The sequence below is a fragment of the Mastigoproctus giganteus genome, chromosome 5 (genome assembly GCF_048544385.1).
Source record: "Mastigoproctus giganteus isolate SK-2022 chromosome 5, ASM4854438v1, whole genome shotgun sequence".
Lineage (NCBI taxonomy): Eukaryota > Metazoa > Arthropoda > Arachnida > Uropygi > Thelyphonidae > Mastigoproctus > Mastigoproctus giganteus.
This window is the reverse complement of record NC_143579.1, coordinates 116,323,635-116,343,085: the sequence shown is the minus strand read 5'-3', so window position 1 is coordinate 116,343,085 and position 19,451 is coordinate 116,323,635. Positions and strand designations below refer to the sequence as shown.

The following is a 19,451-nucleotide window of genomic DNA, read 5'->3' as shown; positions in this document are numbered from 1 at the left end:
GGTCTTGTTCCACCTATCCTTCTTGCATAGTATATTCTCCGTCTCCCTGACAATAGTCACCAACAATAACTAGTTCCTGTGGGACCCGTGCATTCTGCCTTGGAGGTTGCTTCTGTTGCCCGATGCACAGAAATGAGCTCTGTCGTTGAGCTGGGCAGCTGAGAGCTTGATGGGCCCCTCATATTAAATTCTTCGAGGGCATTTACCCGACATTCCTTTTTATTTCAAAAAAAGACTAAACTGCACCAGGTTTTAAGGCATCAGAAGATTGTGTAATGTTACTTTTGTACTGTAAAGCATCAGGAGGTTACATGATAAAACCTGTGCTAATTTATAGATCCTCTAAACCTTGTGCAATGAAAGGTGGAAATGCAGTACCAGTATATTTGCAAGCAAATAAAAAAGTTTTGGTAACTGCCGATTTACTTAAATAATGGTTTTTAAATCATTTTGTGCCAGCTGTGGAAAAATTTAGAATTCAAAGTAATATTACTTTGAATATTGAGTAATATTGAGGTCATCTTCCAAAATTTATCTGGAACTTTTTGAGCAATAGATCCTTTCGGGTATGTTTTCACTCTTCTCTCCTATTTGTTCAAGGAGAAGGGGCCCCCCAGGGTTTTTTCTTTGTGCCATGCTCTTCTCCATCAGGATCATTTCAGTTACCAAAATGTATTCCTGACACAGTCAAAACATACCTGTATGACGATCTTACAATGTCATGCCACTCCCAAAACATCTAATTGAAAGACAGCTTCAAGGCAATATTAACAAGTCTATACAGTGGGCAAAAAAATAATGGTTACTGACTTTCAAAGCAAAAAACAGCAATTTATTTTTGTCGTCAATGAAATTTACATCCTGATCCAGACTTACAACTTGACTCCCATCCAGTTACCTTTCAACATAGTATTAGATTTCTCTGACTAATTTTGGATAAAAAATTAAGTTTTTTGAAGCATATTCATACAGCTTGTCTAAGGAAGCTGAATTTACTAAGGGTAATTTATGCTATGTAATGGGGCTCAGATTAGTTCTGCTGTTACACCTATACCATTTATTAATTAGATCTAGACTAGACTATGAATCTCTTGTATACGAGAGGCATTCAATAAATTATTTACCTACATATGAAGGAAATGAGATAGAGCTAAAAATGTTTTTATTTTTCAGTCCAATTCCCCTAACTTCAATATACTTGTTCCATTTTGTTTGCAATGAGGAAATACCAGACAAATAAAATTCTTTGTCTTGTCGCATAAACAAAAATGCAGCAACAGCGACTTCAGTTCATTATCATCAGCAAAGCGATGTCCACGTATGTTTTTCTTGAGGTGTTGAAACAGGAAATAGTCACAGGGCCAGATCCGAACTGTAAGGTGGATGGGTAAGTTCTGTAAAGTCAGTCTCTCAAAGTAGCGGCAACAGCATGTGCATTGTCATGAATAAGCAGCACACATCTGAAAAGTTTTCCATGGCATTTTTCCTTTATGATATCCCTTAGATTGTACAGCAGGGATGTAATCAATTCCCAGTGATTGACTTTGTGTTTCAAGTAGTGAATGTACAAAATTCCTTTGGCATCCCATGAAATGGTGACCATAATCTTGCCAGCTGAAGGTTGCATCCGAAATTTTTTGGGTGGGGAAGAACTCTTGTGCCTCCATTGTATTGATTCTTGCTTGGTTTCAGGATCCCAGTGATGAACCAATGTTTCATCACCCGTAATAATTCTGGAGATGAAAGTTTCAGGATCCCTTCCATAACGCTTTGAATTCTCCTCACAAGGGAACAATTTTGACCTAGTTTAGTTGGATTTTAGCAAAACATTTAACTGTCCCTCATGAGAGGCTACTGTACAAGATTGAACAGGTTGGGATTAATAGTAAAATTCTAAGATTGATTGCTGGGTGGCTGCAAGGCTGAAGGCAGAGGGTTGTGATTAATGAATATTCTTTAGATTCATGTAATGTCAGGCGTGGGGTCCTTCAAGAATCAGTTCTTGGATCACTGTTTTTTCTTATTTTCATAAATAACATTGACGAAAGAATTGAAGGCATGATGTCAAAATTTGTAGATATTGTAAAGATTGGCAGAGTCGTTTATTAGTATTTAGTATTAGTAATGGCCGCACGGTGCAAGAAAGCCTAGGGCTTATGCTGCACCAGCCAAAGAAAAAAAAATAATAATAATTAATAAAAGAAAAGGAAATTAACCTATCATCGTATTGTTTCCCTCACTTGAAGGTACTATCCAGATGACCTTTGAATTTCCCCTCTGTCAGCCTCTATCACTCATGTAGGCAACTTATTCCAGTAATTTATAACTTGCTGGCTAAAATAAAATTTCCTGTAGTCCAACCTAAACATCTCCCCCCCCCCCCGTAACTTGAATTTATATCCCCTAGTTCTAGCATCATTTATAATCTTGAAAATTTCGTCCTCATTCATTTTACTGATGCCTCTCAGAGCCTTAAACACCTCAATCAAATCTCCTCTACGGTGTCTAGTTTCCAAACTCTGCAACCCGCATATTCAAAGTCTTTCTTCATAAGGATGCCCTTTTGCTGTCTCACCAGATGAGTTACCCATCTTTGCACCCTTTCAAGAAGCTCGACGTCTTTCTTTAGGTGCGGTCTCCATACTTGAACACAGTATTCAAAATGTGGTCTAACAAAAGCCTTATATAATGGGATTATCACATCCCCTATTTCTACTCGAAAAAGTTCGATAGATCATCGATAGGACACCATAGGCCTTCCTTGCAACCTGTTTACAATGCTCAGAGAATTTCATGTCTGACCATATCGTAACACCAAAGTCCCTTTCCTCCAGTACTGGGTTTAGATGAACTCCACCAAGTGAATAAGTAATTCTGGGATTACTGTTTACCAGGTGTGATACCTTACACTTTGTTGGATTAAAGCATAGCTGCCATTTTTCTGACCATTCTTGAAGTCTATCTAGGTCTCTCTGAAGAAGCTCAGCTTGACAGTGATCATTAACCACTCTACCAATTTTAACATCATCTGCAAATTTAGACCTCACGCACTCTATCCCTTCATCAATGTCGTTCATGAAAATTGAAAACAACAGTGGTCCTAATACTGATCCTTGGGGAACTACAATTCTTACATCAACTCAATCTGAGGAATAGCCATTTATCACAACCCTCTGCCTCCTGTCCTGAAGCCATCCTGCTATCCATCTAAGGATTTTCCCAGTGATTCCAACCTGTTACAGCTTATAAAGCAACCACTCGTGTGGGACTGAGTCAAAAGCTTTGCTGAAATCTAAATAAACAATGTCGAAATTATTCCATAAATCCAGCTCATGAGTGACCCTTTCAAAATAACGAACCAGATTTGTTAAACATGATTTTCCCTTTACAAAACCGTGCTGAGTATCCTTGAGAATTTCAGTTCTATCCATATGATCCTGAATTTCAATTCTATCCATATGATCTTGAATTCCACCCTTAAGCATTGCCCCCATGATTTTCCCTACCACTGAAGTCAGACTGACAGGTCGATAATTTCCCACTTCACTCTTAGAGCCACCCTTATGTATGGGAGATACATTGGCACTGTTCCAATCCAACAGAATCTTCCCAGAGTCTAGTGATGCTCGCATAATTAGCCTCAGTGGTTCAATGCACTCGCTTGCCACCTCCCTTAAGATTATAGGGTATATTCCATCAACTCCAGGAGCCTTACTGGCCTGTAGGCTCGAAAGTTTTTTCATTAAATAATCTTGCAAAATTTCAATATCATTAATTCATATTTTTCAACTTCCCTCCCACAATTTCCCATTGCCACAAAAGATTTTTCTTTTGTAGTATTGATCCAAAATAACTGTTCAGTTAATCTGCAACGGCAGCTGGTGTATTTAATACTATCCCCTTTCCCTTACGTAAAGGTCCAATCTATGTTTGCTTGCGATTTCTCATAAAATGCCTTTGCCTGTTGAACCTTTTCTGTGGCTCTATTACAGATCATCTTGTAGCTGTTATAGGCTTCAGTACTTTTTATTGCTCTAACTTTTCCATGCCACTTTTTCTGCTCAAGTAATGTGGCAACTTCACTATTCATCCAACTTGGAACTCTCATAGAGTATTTTTTTAATGGTAAATATGCATTCAAGGTGTCTGTGATTAATGTTTGAAAAACATACCACAGTTCAATTGTATTTGTTCTCAGTGCGATATCTACCCAGTTAATAGAGGCCACTTGGCACCTTAAGGCATCGTAATTTCCTTCTCTGAAATTATAACCCATTCCTTTGCCTTTTACTACTGCTACCTCTCTCTTTATCATCCACCGTAGCAGGAGCCAGTAGCAGGAAGTGATCCATGATCACTTCCTGCTACTGGTTCCTCTACTGTCAGCCCTGTTATGTCATCTGATTCATGGGTGATGGGGGTCTAGGATATTCTTTTCTCTAGTACTTTCCCTGACATGTTGATACAAAAAACAGCCATCTAGTTGATTTAAAAATTTTGTTCCCCATGTCGAGTTTCCTTCCCATTTTCACAAATCAATTAGGGGCAAATTGAAATCATCCATAATAAGACATTGACACTTACTTACCCATTCCATTTTCATCAAGGGTAAAGGGAAGGGTTTTTGCTTTCGTAAAGGTGACTACAGTGGTCTGAGACAGTATTTAAATTCTATTTGGTGGAATCAACTGATGATGTTAGCAACAGCAAATTCAAAATGGGAAGCATTCAAAGAATTAATCTTGGAAGCTACTAGGCTTTTCATACCAACAAAGAAATATTGTTCAAGATTTAGGCCTAAATGGATGTCAGATGAACTAATGAGACATATGGCAGAGAAGAAAAATGCATGGGATACATATAAATTAACACGTGACACAGAAGCCTATGATAGATACAAGTTGATCTGTAACTAAGTTACAAAGGAGGTTAGGCAGGCGAAGGCAGATTACGAGAGATCCTTGGCAAAGGATGCAAAGAAAAACAGCAAAGAGTTCTTTACTTATGTAAACTCTAGAAGGAAGGGGATGAATCAGATTGGTTCACTTGATATCGATGGTGAAACTGTTGATGATCCTGCTCAGCATCAACATTTACACATGATTCTGGGAGGCAAATGCCAGAGGGGTATTCAACTCTGGCAGTAAGCTAGATAATGTTGTAATAACAGAGTAAAGTGGAGGAGAAATTGTTGAAGATAAACACAAGAAAGGCACCTGGGGTGGATGGAATATATCCAGTTATATTAAAGTAGGTATCAAAGGAAGTAAGAAAACCCTTAGCCATAATTATGGGGTCTCCCCTGAGACCCATGGACTGGAGATGTGCAAATGTGACCCCAATCCACAAAGGAGGAAAAAAGGGAGACAGGTAATTGCAGACCTGTTAGTTGAACTTCTGTTCCAGGGAAATTAATGGAGGCACTGGTTAAAGAAGCATTGCAGATCATGTAGACAAGACTTCAGTTATAGCTCAGACATAGCATGGGTTTGTTAAGGGTAAGTCTTGTCTGACTAATTTGATTGGATACTATGATGGTAGTCACAAAGGAACTGGATGCAAAGAATAACTTTGATATCATATATTTGGATGTTAGAAAAGCCTTTGATACTGTTGCACATGGAAGACTACTGCACAAATTGGAGCAGTGTGGCATTGGAGGCAAATTGCTGCTATGGATAAAGGTTGGTTGAGTGGGAGAAGACAGTGGTAATCAATGGACACTGCTCTTCATGGACTAATGTTATTAGCGGAGTCCCTCGGTTCAGTGTTGGGTCCATTGTTATTTTCTGTATTTATAAATGATATTGTTGATGGTATATCAGGCTTAATGTCCAAGTTTGTAGATGATGCAAAGGTTGGCAGGGTTGTTAATGACAGTACACTGCTGCAACAGGATGTAGAAAATTGAACAGATGGGCTGAGAGGTGACAAATTGAGTTTAACATTGACAAATGTAAAGTATTGCATATGGGAAGCAGTAATCCCAGAGTAACGTATCAACTCTTTCATTCTCTACCACTGTCAGTGGTAGAGAATGAAAAGGACCTGGGGGTAATTGTGCAGGCAGATATGAAGTTGTCTGAGCAATGCAGATGGTCAGCAAGAGTAGCTCATGGTGTCTTGTCAATGATATACAGGAATTTTTCTACCAGGGATAAGGAGGTGACCCCTTGTATAAGGCAATGGTCAGGCCACACCTAGAGTACTGTATACAGGTCTGGAGGCCTCATTTTAAGAAGGATGTAGATTTGTTGGAACGAGTACAGGGAAGAATAGTGAATGGAACAAAGGGTTGCTCTTACAAAGAAAGGCTTAAATTTTGCAAATTACAGTGTCTGCAGACTAGTCACCTGCGAGGTGATCTGATTGAGGTGTATAAAGCCTTGAATGGTTTGAGCATGCTCATTGCTGATGGGATTCTTCCTCTTGCCCAGAATAATTGCTTGAGAGGGACATAACTTCAAATTGAGGAAAGACGGTTGTAGGATAGATGTGCGGAAGTTTGCCATTAGCCAGCGGGTGGTTGATTGGTGGAACAAACTTCTATCTGTCATTGTAGAAGTTGATAGCTTAAATAGATTCAAGGCAGAACTTGACAAACATTTGTAACAAGTGGATGGGTGAAATAAGGGTTTTTTTTTTTTTTTTGGCTGTGGATGGGTGAAATAAGGGTTTTTTTTTTTTTTTTTTTTGGCTGATGCTATATAAGCTTGCTTTCTTGCATCATGTGCCTTTATTATATCGTATAAAGCCTGTAATTGAACCGTGGCAGTCTAGTCTGCGCAGGAATCGTAAGGAGGAAGTTGTTCTAGCTCGTCTCCGCATAGGACACAGTCATCTTACACATTCTTTTCTGCTGAGGGCAGATGACTGCCCTATGTGCGAGAACTGTGACACCATCTTATCTATTTATCACATTTTAACCGTATGTCCACGTTTTACCCCTGAACGTGATTTTTATTTTACCGCTTTTAGTCATCTGGCTGAGCCTTATACACTCAGCCAGATTTTATCCAACAATGACCACGTGTCTGCTGTTTTTAGCTTTTTAAAATCAATAAACGTTTTTGCTTATATATGAAATTTACATTTTATTGTGATTTTCTGTTTTTTATACATTTGTTAAATTTTTTGACATAGTGACCTAACTAATTAGGTCACTGAAAGTTTACTCTTTTATACATGACCTGGTCTTGGCGCATTATAGCCTAAGTTGCTTATGCGCCAGTAAAACCCAAATCAAATCAAATCAAATCATGTGCCTTTGCTAACTAATGCTAATTGAGAGGCTTTCATCATAATCTTCACAATCACCTAGTCTGTAGATTACTCCTACTATACCTCTGTTTCCAACTAACTCACACCATACAGATTCTATACTAACACGTGAAACGTCTGAATCCGGAAAAGCTATTGTCTCACACAGGCTGCATCTGATAAAAAGCATTACCCCATCACCCCCTTCTATCTACCCTATCCTTTCTGAATACAATGCACAAGCTGTACTGAAACTCATCATCCCCTATTTCCGGGTGGCACCACGTTTCCATAAGCCCTGTTATGTCCACGTTTCTTGTTTTAACCAGTAGTTCGAATTCGCTCATTTTATTGACGACACTTTTAACATTACTATATAAACAATTAAGACCGTTGTTGTATATTTAACAACCTTAACACAACCCTTGAAATTTTTGAGTCTTTCTTCCCTGGCATTAGCTACCCACTCACTTGAAACGTAGGCACCTCTGTAGCCAGGTGGGCAGGATTAGCAGTGTGTAGCACACACTTCTTGATTAGAGCGGGGTTCAAGCCCGTGACCACCAAATATGGAGGATGCAGAAAGGTCAGGGAATGACCACTGCATATACCCGGAGCAACATGGCCTTAGTTGCTAATGCTCCTAAAAAACAACAACAGCAACTTGAAACATTTCTGCCCCCAGAACATCTAGATAATATGTCCATTTGGGGAAACAGATAAGAACTCTTGAGGTATGTGCAAGAGATATTTTGACCAATATTATCAGATAAATGCATGTCAGTATTACCCACATCCTCCCTAACTAGCAGTTTCCCCGAACCTTTAAGGTATCCTCAATAATACTGGCAAAAACTTTTGCACCACCCTTGTTTAAGTGTATCCCGTCTCTACAAAAGAAATTCCTTCTACCTACAAGTGTGAGCCAAGCTGATAGAAATTTCCCCCCAAAAGCCTTGAAGAGTCCTTCAAGTCTTGAGATAATCCACAAGTCTTTTAACACATAATTCCTCCTATCATATCTGGGCAGAATTCCAGACACATAGATATTGTGGCCTAGCTTGAGGCAGATTGTCAGATTGTATATGTTTAATGTCATTAGTCCCCACATGAATAATAATATTCTCTCTACCCCCCTTCAAATCTGACAATCTGTTGATGATATCATTAATAGTTGCTCCCGGCAGACATACCTTAGTTCTACTCCACCTATCCTTATTAAAAAAAAGTATTCCTCGTTTCCCTGACAGTAGTCTCCTAATAAAACAAAGTCCTTTTGAACCAGAGTAGTCTGCACTTGGTTTTTCTGTTTTGAGGCCTGAATCGGGAGTGCATTACTTGGTAGATTGCTGGAGTCTTGAGTCCCTAATGAGCTCCCAGATGCGTTATTCTCGATGGCATGCACCCATTTTTTCAGTGACTCAGATGTTTCCATCAGTGCACTAAAATGTAATTTAAGATCGGTGCACTCCTTACATCGATCACAAAGAAAAGAATCCGCAGGTGAGCTATGATTAGTCACCAGATCGACCTTGGAAAACATTCCACAGGTTCCGCAATGGATTAAATCATGTTTAATGATTTAATCCACTGCTTGGCACTGATTTATGATCAGTTCCAATCAATGCTTTTTGATGGCTTAAACAGACTTCAAAGATGGTCAGAAAAGTGGCAGCTGTGTTTTAATGGTGCTAAATGTCTTATACTTGGGGAATAGCAACCCACAAATAAATGGGACACTTGGTGGGGTTGAATTAAAAGCTGTGGAGGAGGAGGAGGAGGAGGAATGGGATCTGAGAGTTACAATAAGGGCAGATGTGAAGTTCTCTGAACAGTGTAAACAGGCAGGTAGGAAAGCCCATGTTGTCCTATTGATGATTTATCGAACGCTATTCTGTAGAGATAGGGAGGTCAAATCCTACTGTATAAGACAATTCTAAGACCACATTTGGAATATTTTCTTCAATTATGGAGAGGTCCAAAAACGGGCAACTTGATTGGTGAGATCGGGAGGATGACGACCGTATGAGGAAAGATTCTGATTATGTGGTCTACAGATCTTGGCAACCAGACACATTAGAGGTGACCTGATTGAAGTTTATAAAGCTCTGATAGGGATTATTAAAATGAATGAAGGTGGAATTCTCACTGATAAAGAATTCCAGGACTAGGGGCCATAAATTCAGATGATAGTGGTTGAGGTTTAGATTTAGATAGTAGGAAGTTTTCTTTTAGACAGTGAGTCATTGATTGTTGGAACAAATTGCCCTTGCAGGCAGTTGAGGCTGCAAGTTTGAATAAATTCAAAGGTTAACTGGAAAGTTAACTGTGTGAGGAGGGAAGCATATACAATAGAACCCGGATAAGAAGTTTTCCAAGGGAGTGGTGGTTTAGAACTTCATAGAAGGGAAATTGACTTAAGGGTATGAAATATTAACTACAAAAATAAAAATGAAAAGATGCACATACATAAATTAAAGATCATTTTTAGTACTCGTAGCAGACACCACTGTGACTGTTTTTCTGTTCTGCCTATTCACTGCTAAACTTGCTCATAAATATTAAAATTTAATTATTTATTAGTGTCACAACAAAATATGCTGCTTTTGTGGTGCCTGTTTTTTGAAACACATGAACTAACTCTGCTTTAGTTGGCTTTAACTGTCTGTGTATTTATTAATTACAGTGTATGTAATGGAAACATGGGAAACATTTTTAAACCGAGGATTTCTAATTGCTTAACATTCTGTTCATCAAACTCATTACCAAATACTCATTAACAAGTTGGAAGTATGAGCTCTTTTGGAGTTTCAACATACCTTAAAATGGCACAATTACAATAAAATAGAGAACAATCCACTAAGTAATTCAGGACTCTTCAGAATAATCAGTAAAGTTGGTGCAGCTGTAGTTCAACCAAACCTTACAATATTTCAGCAGGTCTGTTTGGAGTGCGCCACTTATACTGCAGAACACTGTGCTGTCCTGATGGCTTTAGGATTATAACAGTCTTCATAACCATTATCTGTACAGATTCCTTAAGCACTATATCTGCTCTTCACTATAAACTTCCTTCTAGTCATCCATTTCTACAACAAATTTAAATAAAGTTAATGCAGCCTCTTACAAACAGGCAAAAAATAATGTTCTCTTTGATACTGGGCATGCTGGAGTCATAGAAAGTGAACAAGCAGATTTTTCTGCCAAGAAAGCAAATATCATAACATTGGACACCCAGATACCTTACACAACTGTCATGCTCAACTCACAGTAAAATGCCTTATTGAAATGCCATTAGACTTAAGAGAATGATTACTAGCTTTCTCTTCCCATCAATGTTCCTCTAAGCAACTTATTTTACATCAGATTCTCAGAGATATTAATAATCTTTTTACTTTCCTGAAAGTGATAAACAAATGCAATCTGATCTGAATCTACCTGTTTAATATACCAAACCTGAACCAACTAAGACTGTAATAGGTGCTTTATGGCATGCATTAGTAGCCATTGCCCTAATGCATGTCATAATGCACCAATAAATCAAATAAACAACAATGATGCTCACCTAAAGAAATGTAATTGTACAATAAATGCTTCATACTAAATTTCTTTCTCACCCGACACCTAAAAATTCTTGTTGATATTCCCCTGTTAATTTAATAATATATATTGCAGTTGACTAGTTATCAACTAAATTTGGATTAATTTTTGTATAGCATTCCCAGCACAAAGTTAATTTTTTGGTTAAGAAGCCAAGTTATTGGCAGAAGGAAAAAAAGAAAAAAATTCTTACCTAATCAGTATCATAGGCACCACTTTAAGATTATTACTAAATATAATACCACTCTTATACCACATGAAATTAATAATATAGTTTATTAAGCTATTCGCCTAAACTGCTATACATTAAGGTTACGTTTCAAGTATCTTATTGATACTCATCATCAGACTGTGCCTATTGTGGGAACAAAAATAGAAAGGTTACAAATTTGAATACAATTACCAACATTACGATTAAAACTACCAATATTATGAATATTACGATTAAAATTACCAATATTATGAATATTACGATTAAAATTATGATTTGCAAATAACCAATTCTAGGTTTGGATTATTGTTATAATAGAACCAGATATTAAATTAGGTAAATACAAAGATTAAATTATTACCTTCTGACAGACTCCTCTTGCTGATGCCCCCGCCCCCCAAACCTGGTGTGCATACAGGCAAGAGGGATGCCAGCAGTTAATTTATAGGTGAGGGATTAATTCCAATAGCCAATAGAATTGTGCCAGGATTTTTATCCTTGATCTGGGTTTCTTGTGTAGTAGACTCCTGATGTGACCTTTGCTCTCCTACTCTGGACATCATGGGTTGGTTTGCAGGCTGGTTCTGGTGGTCTGGAAGGGGTTGTATGTGGGTTTCTCCTCCGGACAGGTGGCCTATTTTCTTTTCCTGGTTTCTCATTTCTTCTACTTTCTTTTTAAAAAGATAAATATTGCAGTTTGAGCTTTTACTCCTTGTTTTCTATTGATGGCTGAAGCTCCAAATATTTTTATGAGAAAAGCTTCTTTGAATTTCCTTCTGTTGTATATTGCCTATCTGTAGAAAGGATTCTCGTGTTCTTTAAATTCCAAATGTCACCACACTGGAAAGCATGGAGGGCTGTGTCGGACTGTAGAACTCTCCCATATTGTAAATCTTTTATGGGATCTTTTATTCTGCATTGTAGATGTTTGTAATTGTAATATTGGTAATTGTATTCAAATTTGTAACCCTTTCTATTTTTGTTCCCCAACAAAAACAGCATGGCCTGATGATGGGTACTGGAAAGATACCCGAAACGTTACCTCAGTGTATAGTAGTTTAGGCGAATACTTTAAGAAACTATATTATTAATTTCACATGGTATAACAGTGGTATTATATTTAGTAATAATCTTAATGTCAAACAACCATGTAACGTTCTTCCCTAACTATATTAGGCACCACTTTGTTGACTAAAGGGATTACAGTACTGCACAGTTCAATTTATTATTATTTTTTAATCCAAATAAATCCCATTCCCAACATTGAAAGCATGTACTATTGAAACATTGGATCTTAAAGGGTTAAACAGTTTATTATTCTTTTTAAACGGTTAGGTTAAACAATTCATTAGTTTTTTAAATCCAGATAAATAATACTATTCCTAACATTGAAAGTATTTCTTGTTGAAATATTGGATCTTAAAGGGAGGAGTTTCTTAGCAATCAGGTCTCTCTCTCTCTCAACATTCTGCATTCCGAACAATGCTAGTTTACTGCATTTTGGCATTCATTTTTAGGGTGGAGGGTGGATATTTGTATTAGCATGCCAACACTATGTCATAGCTTGTACAACAGTGATTTGAGAAAGATAACAAATGTTATAGTTTACGTTATCAAAGTCATGAGGTTTGTATGCTGTGGTTTTTTTTTTTTTTTTTTTGTAACCAGTTGTTTTTTCATTTAATGTCCCAGCATGTTGGAGGATTGTTTGTATATAGAACTAAAGTGATTATTTTGCATGAAGTATGGGACTTAAGATCCACTATTGAAACAGGTTAGTGCCTTTGCACCATTTTTTGTTTGTAGTGAATTGTCAAGGTCAGTAATTGGCATTGTTTTAATTGTATCTCATATTGCAAATACCTTCACGAGTGGCTGAGGTTTTGCCCTGCTTTGAATAAGTAACGCTTCACCAGTGGAGAAGACTAATCATTACTTATTCTCAGCGGATACCCTCAACCAAGCGGCACCTTTTCGAAGCTGATTGGCTTCTTATCAGTGGGTGGGCAGGTACCCTGGTGTTGCAATAGTTGACCCTCTTGTGAAGTTATTTACAATATGAGATACAATCAAAGCAATGCTAATTATCAACTTTGACAGTTCGAACACACTGTCAAAGTTGATAATTTTAGTGCCTTTGCACCATGTCGTCAAAGTCTACATGGTGCAAAGGCACTAACCCGTTCAATAGTGAATCTTAAGCGTAGTCCACACTTCATGCAAAACAATCACCTTGGTTTATACTATTACACATCATCCAAGAAATATCTTTTAGATTAAACCATGCATACCATCAGGCCTCTCTCATATTGTGGACCTGTATTTTATAACTGGGATAACTGGGTTGTCACTCTTGCAACACCAGCGTACCACTGATGAGAAGCCAATCAGCTTTGAAACGGTGCTGTCTGGGTGGGTATCTGCTGAGAATAAGCAACGATTAGTTTTCTCCACTGGTGAAGCATTACTCATTGAAAGCAGTGCAATACCTCGGCCACTCGTGAAGGTATTCACAATTTGAAATACAAACAATGCCAATCATCGACTTTGACAATTAACTATGAACAAAATGTGATGCAAATGCACTAACCCATTCAATAGTGCATAGAACCGTGAAAAAAATGTATCTAGTAGTCTGATATATTTAATGATATTCTTTATACAGTAAACACTCTATTTAACGGACCTCGATATAATGGATTTCAGATTTAACATACCAGATGTACATAGTAATAATACAGTAATGTACATATTAATCTCAACCATATTATTTTTTTAAGGTTATACAAAACTTCAGTGTTGTTATTAATTAAAAATTAATAATAATTATCTATTTCCATTATTGTTTTGATAATTACTTACTTTTATTTTTATAATCAAATTTAGGAAATTGTTTTTTATTCTTTCTGAAAATGTGTTTTAAATAGCTGTTTTCCCAGATTACAGATAACAGATATAAGCAGGCAGTGACTTGCGAGCTGAATGTGACTCAGGACACTAAACTGCAGGTCTACCGACTCGCTTTGTTTCGGTCTCAGTCTGCCTCAGGCTGTCATGCGGTCAGGTTGTATACAGAGTTTCTGTGATTTCTGAATTGTGACTCTATTTATTAAATAATTTTGCAATCCTTATAATTTAAATGGGCATCAAGTGATAGAGGAGTTAAAAGAAAACTTGTGAACATAAATGTGGCACAGAAATTAGAGCTAATTGAGAAATTAGAACAAAGTGTCTCAGTAGCACCTGTTTGTGAAATTAACAGTGTTTCTGATATCCATAAATTGCAACATTTTATATTTACAACAGAATATTACATATTCTTTATTAAAATTTAATAATTTTATATTGAATAGTGCTGTATATTGTATTAAAGCTTTTTTTTTTTACATTAAGAATCTCCCCCAGGTGCTGACATTTGTCCAACATATTCATAACCTATGCACAATGTGCACAAGAGTGCTTAACATTCTCCGCTCTCTCTCTCTTTTACCTCTTGGGGAGCAGACCGATGCACTCTACTCTGTTTATACCATGCACTTGTATCCTCAAAATTAGATTATGGGTCTCAGGTGTATGCATCTGCCAGAAATAGCGCCGTTTGTTGGCTTGACCCCATCCATCACCAAGCCATTCGTACTGATACTGTTGCATTTAGAACTTCACCTGTCCAAAGTCAGTATGCTGAAGCAAATGAACCATCCTTGTTGCTTCAACGAATGCAGTTGTCTCTACAATATGCCTTCAAGCTGAAATCCCTGCAAGATCACTCTACGTGGACATCCCTTTATGAACCACAATGGGAAAATCTTTATAACACACACGACAGACTGCCAATTGCCCATTCGGCATCTGTGTTCAAGAGCTACTCAATGAGCTTAATATCTCGGTAGACAAGGTTTCCCGATACCAACGCAGCCCCATCCACCCTGGCATGCACAAATACCAGCATGTGACATCTCGCTCAAGATTGCGACGAAGCCCAATACTCCATATTCTGTCTACCTTCAGCTCTATTCACAACACCGTCCAAAACATTCTGACTTCTTGCCAGTTTACACAGACGGCTCGAAGTCAGAATCGTATGTGGGATCTGCTGCTGCTTTTCCAGATAATACCATATCAGAGCAGTTTATTATATATGCCGATTCAATGAGTACACTACAGGCTTTATCAGCAGTGTCACACACTAATCATCCAACCCTGTCCCGAATTCAGCAGATAATATACAGCCTCTATGCAAGTGGATTCGATATCCGCTTCTGCTGGATCCCCAGTCACATTGGGATTAGAGGAAATGATTTGCTGACACTGCAGCCAGATCGGCAGCCCTGATGGATAATCTTGACTACAGGCAAGTGATCTGTAGTAACTTACAATCTCAGTGGCAAGATTCGTGGCATCACCTGGTTACTACAAACAAACTGTGTTGGATTAAGCCTGTGATCCATCCTTGGCGGTCCAGCTTATGCAGGGATCGCAAAGAGGAAGTTGTTCTTGCTTGGCTCTGCATAGGACACTGTCATGTGACACGCTCCTTTTTGCTGAGGGCTGATGACCCTCCTATGTGCGAGCAATGCGACACCATTTTATCCATTCAACATATTTTATGTGATTCTACCAGTTTTAGAAATGCTTTTTACTGCTTTTAGCCATCTGATTGAGCCAGAGATCAGTAAGATTTTAAATGACAATGACAATGTGTCAGCAGTGTTTTAATTTTTAAAATCGATTAATATATATACACTCATATGAAATATGCGATTTTCTTTTATTGTACTGTTTTTATTTATTGATATGTCTGTGTGTGTATATATATATATATATATATATATATGCACTTTTCGACAAAGTAACCTTTTTAAAAGTTACCAGTCTTATCTTTTTTGATTTTTAACCTTTTCATGGCGCACTATAACCTTACTGTTTTTGCACCACAAAAATCAAAATCAAGCCCCACAAGGTTACATTCGATTTAGCATACTTTCATTATTAACAGACACCCCTTCTCCCCTATTAGTCCATTATAATGAGGTTTTACTGTATGCATATGCAGAAATTTACATTCTTGGTAGAAAGTGTTTTTTACTTATAATCCCCCCCTCCCCCCATTACACAAGTTCTGATTTTATCAGTACAAGTATATTTTGACAGGGTCATTCTACAAGGATAACATATTGGACCTGTTCAATTTAGAGTATGTGTATAATCACTTGAAATAAATAATTAACAGTGTTTGTGATGATTTAAAAAAAGTCATTCTGTACTTTTTATATATGTTGTTAGTTTTGTGTTTATCAGTGACATTGTAAGATTTTCAATAAAATTTTTCAGGAACGTATTATCATGGATCCTTTAACTTATAATGAAGTGAGAACACGCCCTGCTCTTGAAGAGCGCCTGGAAAGCATAATAAGTGGTGCTGCATTAATGGCTGATTCTTCTTGTACCAGAGATGAGCGGAGAGAACGCATAGTTGCAGAATGCAATGCTGTGAGACAAGCACTGCAAGATCTTCTGTCAGAATATCTGTCTAATGTGAGTACTACTGTACACATGTTTATAAAATCCCATTCACTTAACTGGAAACATATTGTAGTGAACATGCGTTTTAAGTATACATTGTCAGGAATTCCCGGCATTTTAATACCATGAAAGGAACAATTATATTACTCTGAAAAGTGCGTGCGTGTGGGTGTGCACGTGTCAATCAAATTGGCATAATTATATAGCTATAAACTGATTTAAAGAAAATATTTCACTGCTTATGTTATATTCTGTATGTGAATGGTCAAATATTTAGTAATTGAAGGATTTTGGAAGAGAGCTACAGTGTTTAGTTCTAATTTAATTTTATTATGTGTAATATTCCAAATTGACCTATGTCAAAAAGGCCTATGTCTTAGATCCTGTCAGTGACAACTCTGGGCACAGTTTTATTCCCTATGTGATGGGCTTACTGTAGTAAAAAATACATCAGTTTTCAAAAAATGGCATTATGATATTTGCCTGGTGATGGCACATTTTTATAATGTACCCCATTTGACCTATAGAATATATCATATATTGTATTGTCTATTTGAAAATTACGAAAGAGGTATCTCAATATTTCTTCATAGGATGATTTGTATACTCTACTTTTCAGAACTGGTTTAAAATGATTTAAAATGCCTAGAAAACTTCTTAAAAATTATTAAATGCGTTCAATCCTCTTAGTACATAAACAATCCGATACCCCGAGATCATTGTCGAAAGCCCCAACCTGACTACAGATCCATCAAACCCTCCACGAAACCTCGAGTGACTGAAGACACTATGTCAGATATTTAAAAATAGATGCAGATATATCACGACTATATTTAAAAATAAACACTGATAAAATATATCATGAAATAAACTGCTACATAAAAACGCTATGATGAAATAATTTACAAAACTTTCCTTCCTTAAGGGGACCAAGCTTTTCAACTTCCGTTGTGTTCACAGGTTGGAATGCCAATGCGTGATATGTGTGTTCCCCACAATATTTATGGTAGATTACTCATTAATATTCATGCTTGTAAAAGCCCATGAATCCAAAATAAAAAATGGACGTTGTATGTTAATCGAGTTATTCTGTAGTCTCATTTCTAAGGTTTCCGCAATTAGTAATTTAGTATAATTGTGTTGTATGTTTGAAACTTTAGCCTCATTGAACAGAGAAGTGTGATTCTCATTTATGTCATGGAAAGATAGTGCTGACGCCGTGGCTCATAATACTCTAACTGACGCATCTGTTGTTTTAGATGCGAGTCCTAAAGACACCTTGTCAATCCCACATAAGAGGAATCACAATCTCCGTATGAGAGATTGTGATTGTCCGCATATACTATGTCATGCATTTCTAGTGGAGAAGAGGGAAGGACAGAACGATTTTTCAATATGGAGTGAAGTTTCTGTGTTTGTTTCGCTATTATTTTGAATTCTGTATCCTCGAGAAGAAGATTAAGTTGCCTGTACCATTGTTCAATGGAATTGTAATAAAATATTTTTTGATAATTCTGTGATTTTGTTCTATACCATCCACCCTGTCTTTAGCGTGTAGTCTAATACTATTAATGGTGGTAAGAGATTATCCCCTATATAAAAACCTGTTCGTTAGTTCTTCGATTTCTATATTTAACGCAGTCTGTGTTGTAGTGCATTTATAAGCGTTAGTAAACTGATTAAATATAATAGAACATTTGTAGGTAAACGGATGGTAACTGGTATGATGCAAGAACCTTCCTGTATTTGTGGGTTTATGGTAGATTTTGAAGTGTAATCTGTCCCCCCCTCCCTTGTAAAATTTTAAAAATTAATTCTTCTGGACTGTTCATTCTCATTCTCCAATGTAAATTTGAACCTCATATGTACAATGTTGAGTAAAGCATTGTTTGTAGTCTGCTCATCTGTTATAAGGATGTAATCCTAGGTAGAAATGGTGTCAAGTGTATCTGTTCAATTTTATTTAGGTAAATCTTGGTGATTAGGCCGCTAAGACTTAGCCCCATAGGTAAACTGAAAATTTTTATGTAGACTTTATCTTGAAAAGAGACGTAATTCGCTTGGGTTAAAAGTTTGACCGAGTTAATTTCTTTTTTCAGAAACTGAGTTTTACTAATTGTGTTATCATTAAAAAGATTCCATATTGTGTCCAATGCATATTCTCTGGTTACATTAGTATAAAATGATATGACATCCAATGAAAATAGTTTGTCCCAATCTCTTATTCTATGATCCTTTAAATTAGTAAATAACGTGTCATAGTTTTTTATACTGAAATTCAGTATTTGTCTACATGGCTTTATCATGTAATATAAATGTGAGGCTAAGGGTGCAAATGCATAGTTTTTATATGAGACTATAGGATGACCCGTCCTGTGAAGTTTTATTTTTTCAATAATATAGGTAAATTACTTGTCCTCGCCTTAAGATGTTTCAGTTGCGCCATGGAGATATAGACCATTTTTCTGTATTCGGTAAGGATTTATTATATTGTTTGACAAGGTTTTCGAATACCGTGGTATCGACTTCTTGATAGGTAGTTGTTGTTGTTATTTGGTTTATAGGAGCATTAGCAACTAAGGCCATATTGCTCCAGGAATATGCGGTGGTCATTCCCTGACCTATCCACATCCTCTGTATTTGGTGGTGACGGGCTCGAACCCCAGTCTAATCAAGAAGTGTGTGCTACGCACTGCTGCTCCTTCCCACCTGGCTACGGAGGCGCCTTGATAGGTAGTGTTATCCAATATAATATAATGTCATTCAATTTGTTTGTGTAATATGTTTTGTTTAGCACCACTACAGTATCTCCCTTGTCTGTCCTCTGTATTACAATGTCCTTAGTTTCCCATAATTT

At 37.1% G+C, this 19,451-nt stretch overlaps 1 protein-coding gene across 5 annotated transcripts in view; it reads left to right on the top strand.

Annotated features, from left to right (window-relative positions):
- LOC150085655 (catenin alpha-like) overlaps window positions 1–19,451 on the top strand; it is a 499,984-nt gene that overhangs the window by 185,429 nt on the left and 295,104 nt on the right. For all 5 annotated transcript variants that reach the window (XM_090374159.1, XM_090374158.1, XM_090374157.1 and 2 more), the window contains one exon: window positions 16,403–16,606. In XM_090374159.1, coding sequence (XP_090230285.1) covers window positions 16,403–16,606 — 204 coding nt within the window. The remainder of the gene's footprint in view (window positions 1–16,402; window positions 16,607–19,451) is intronic.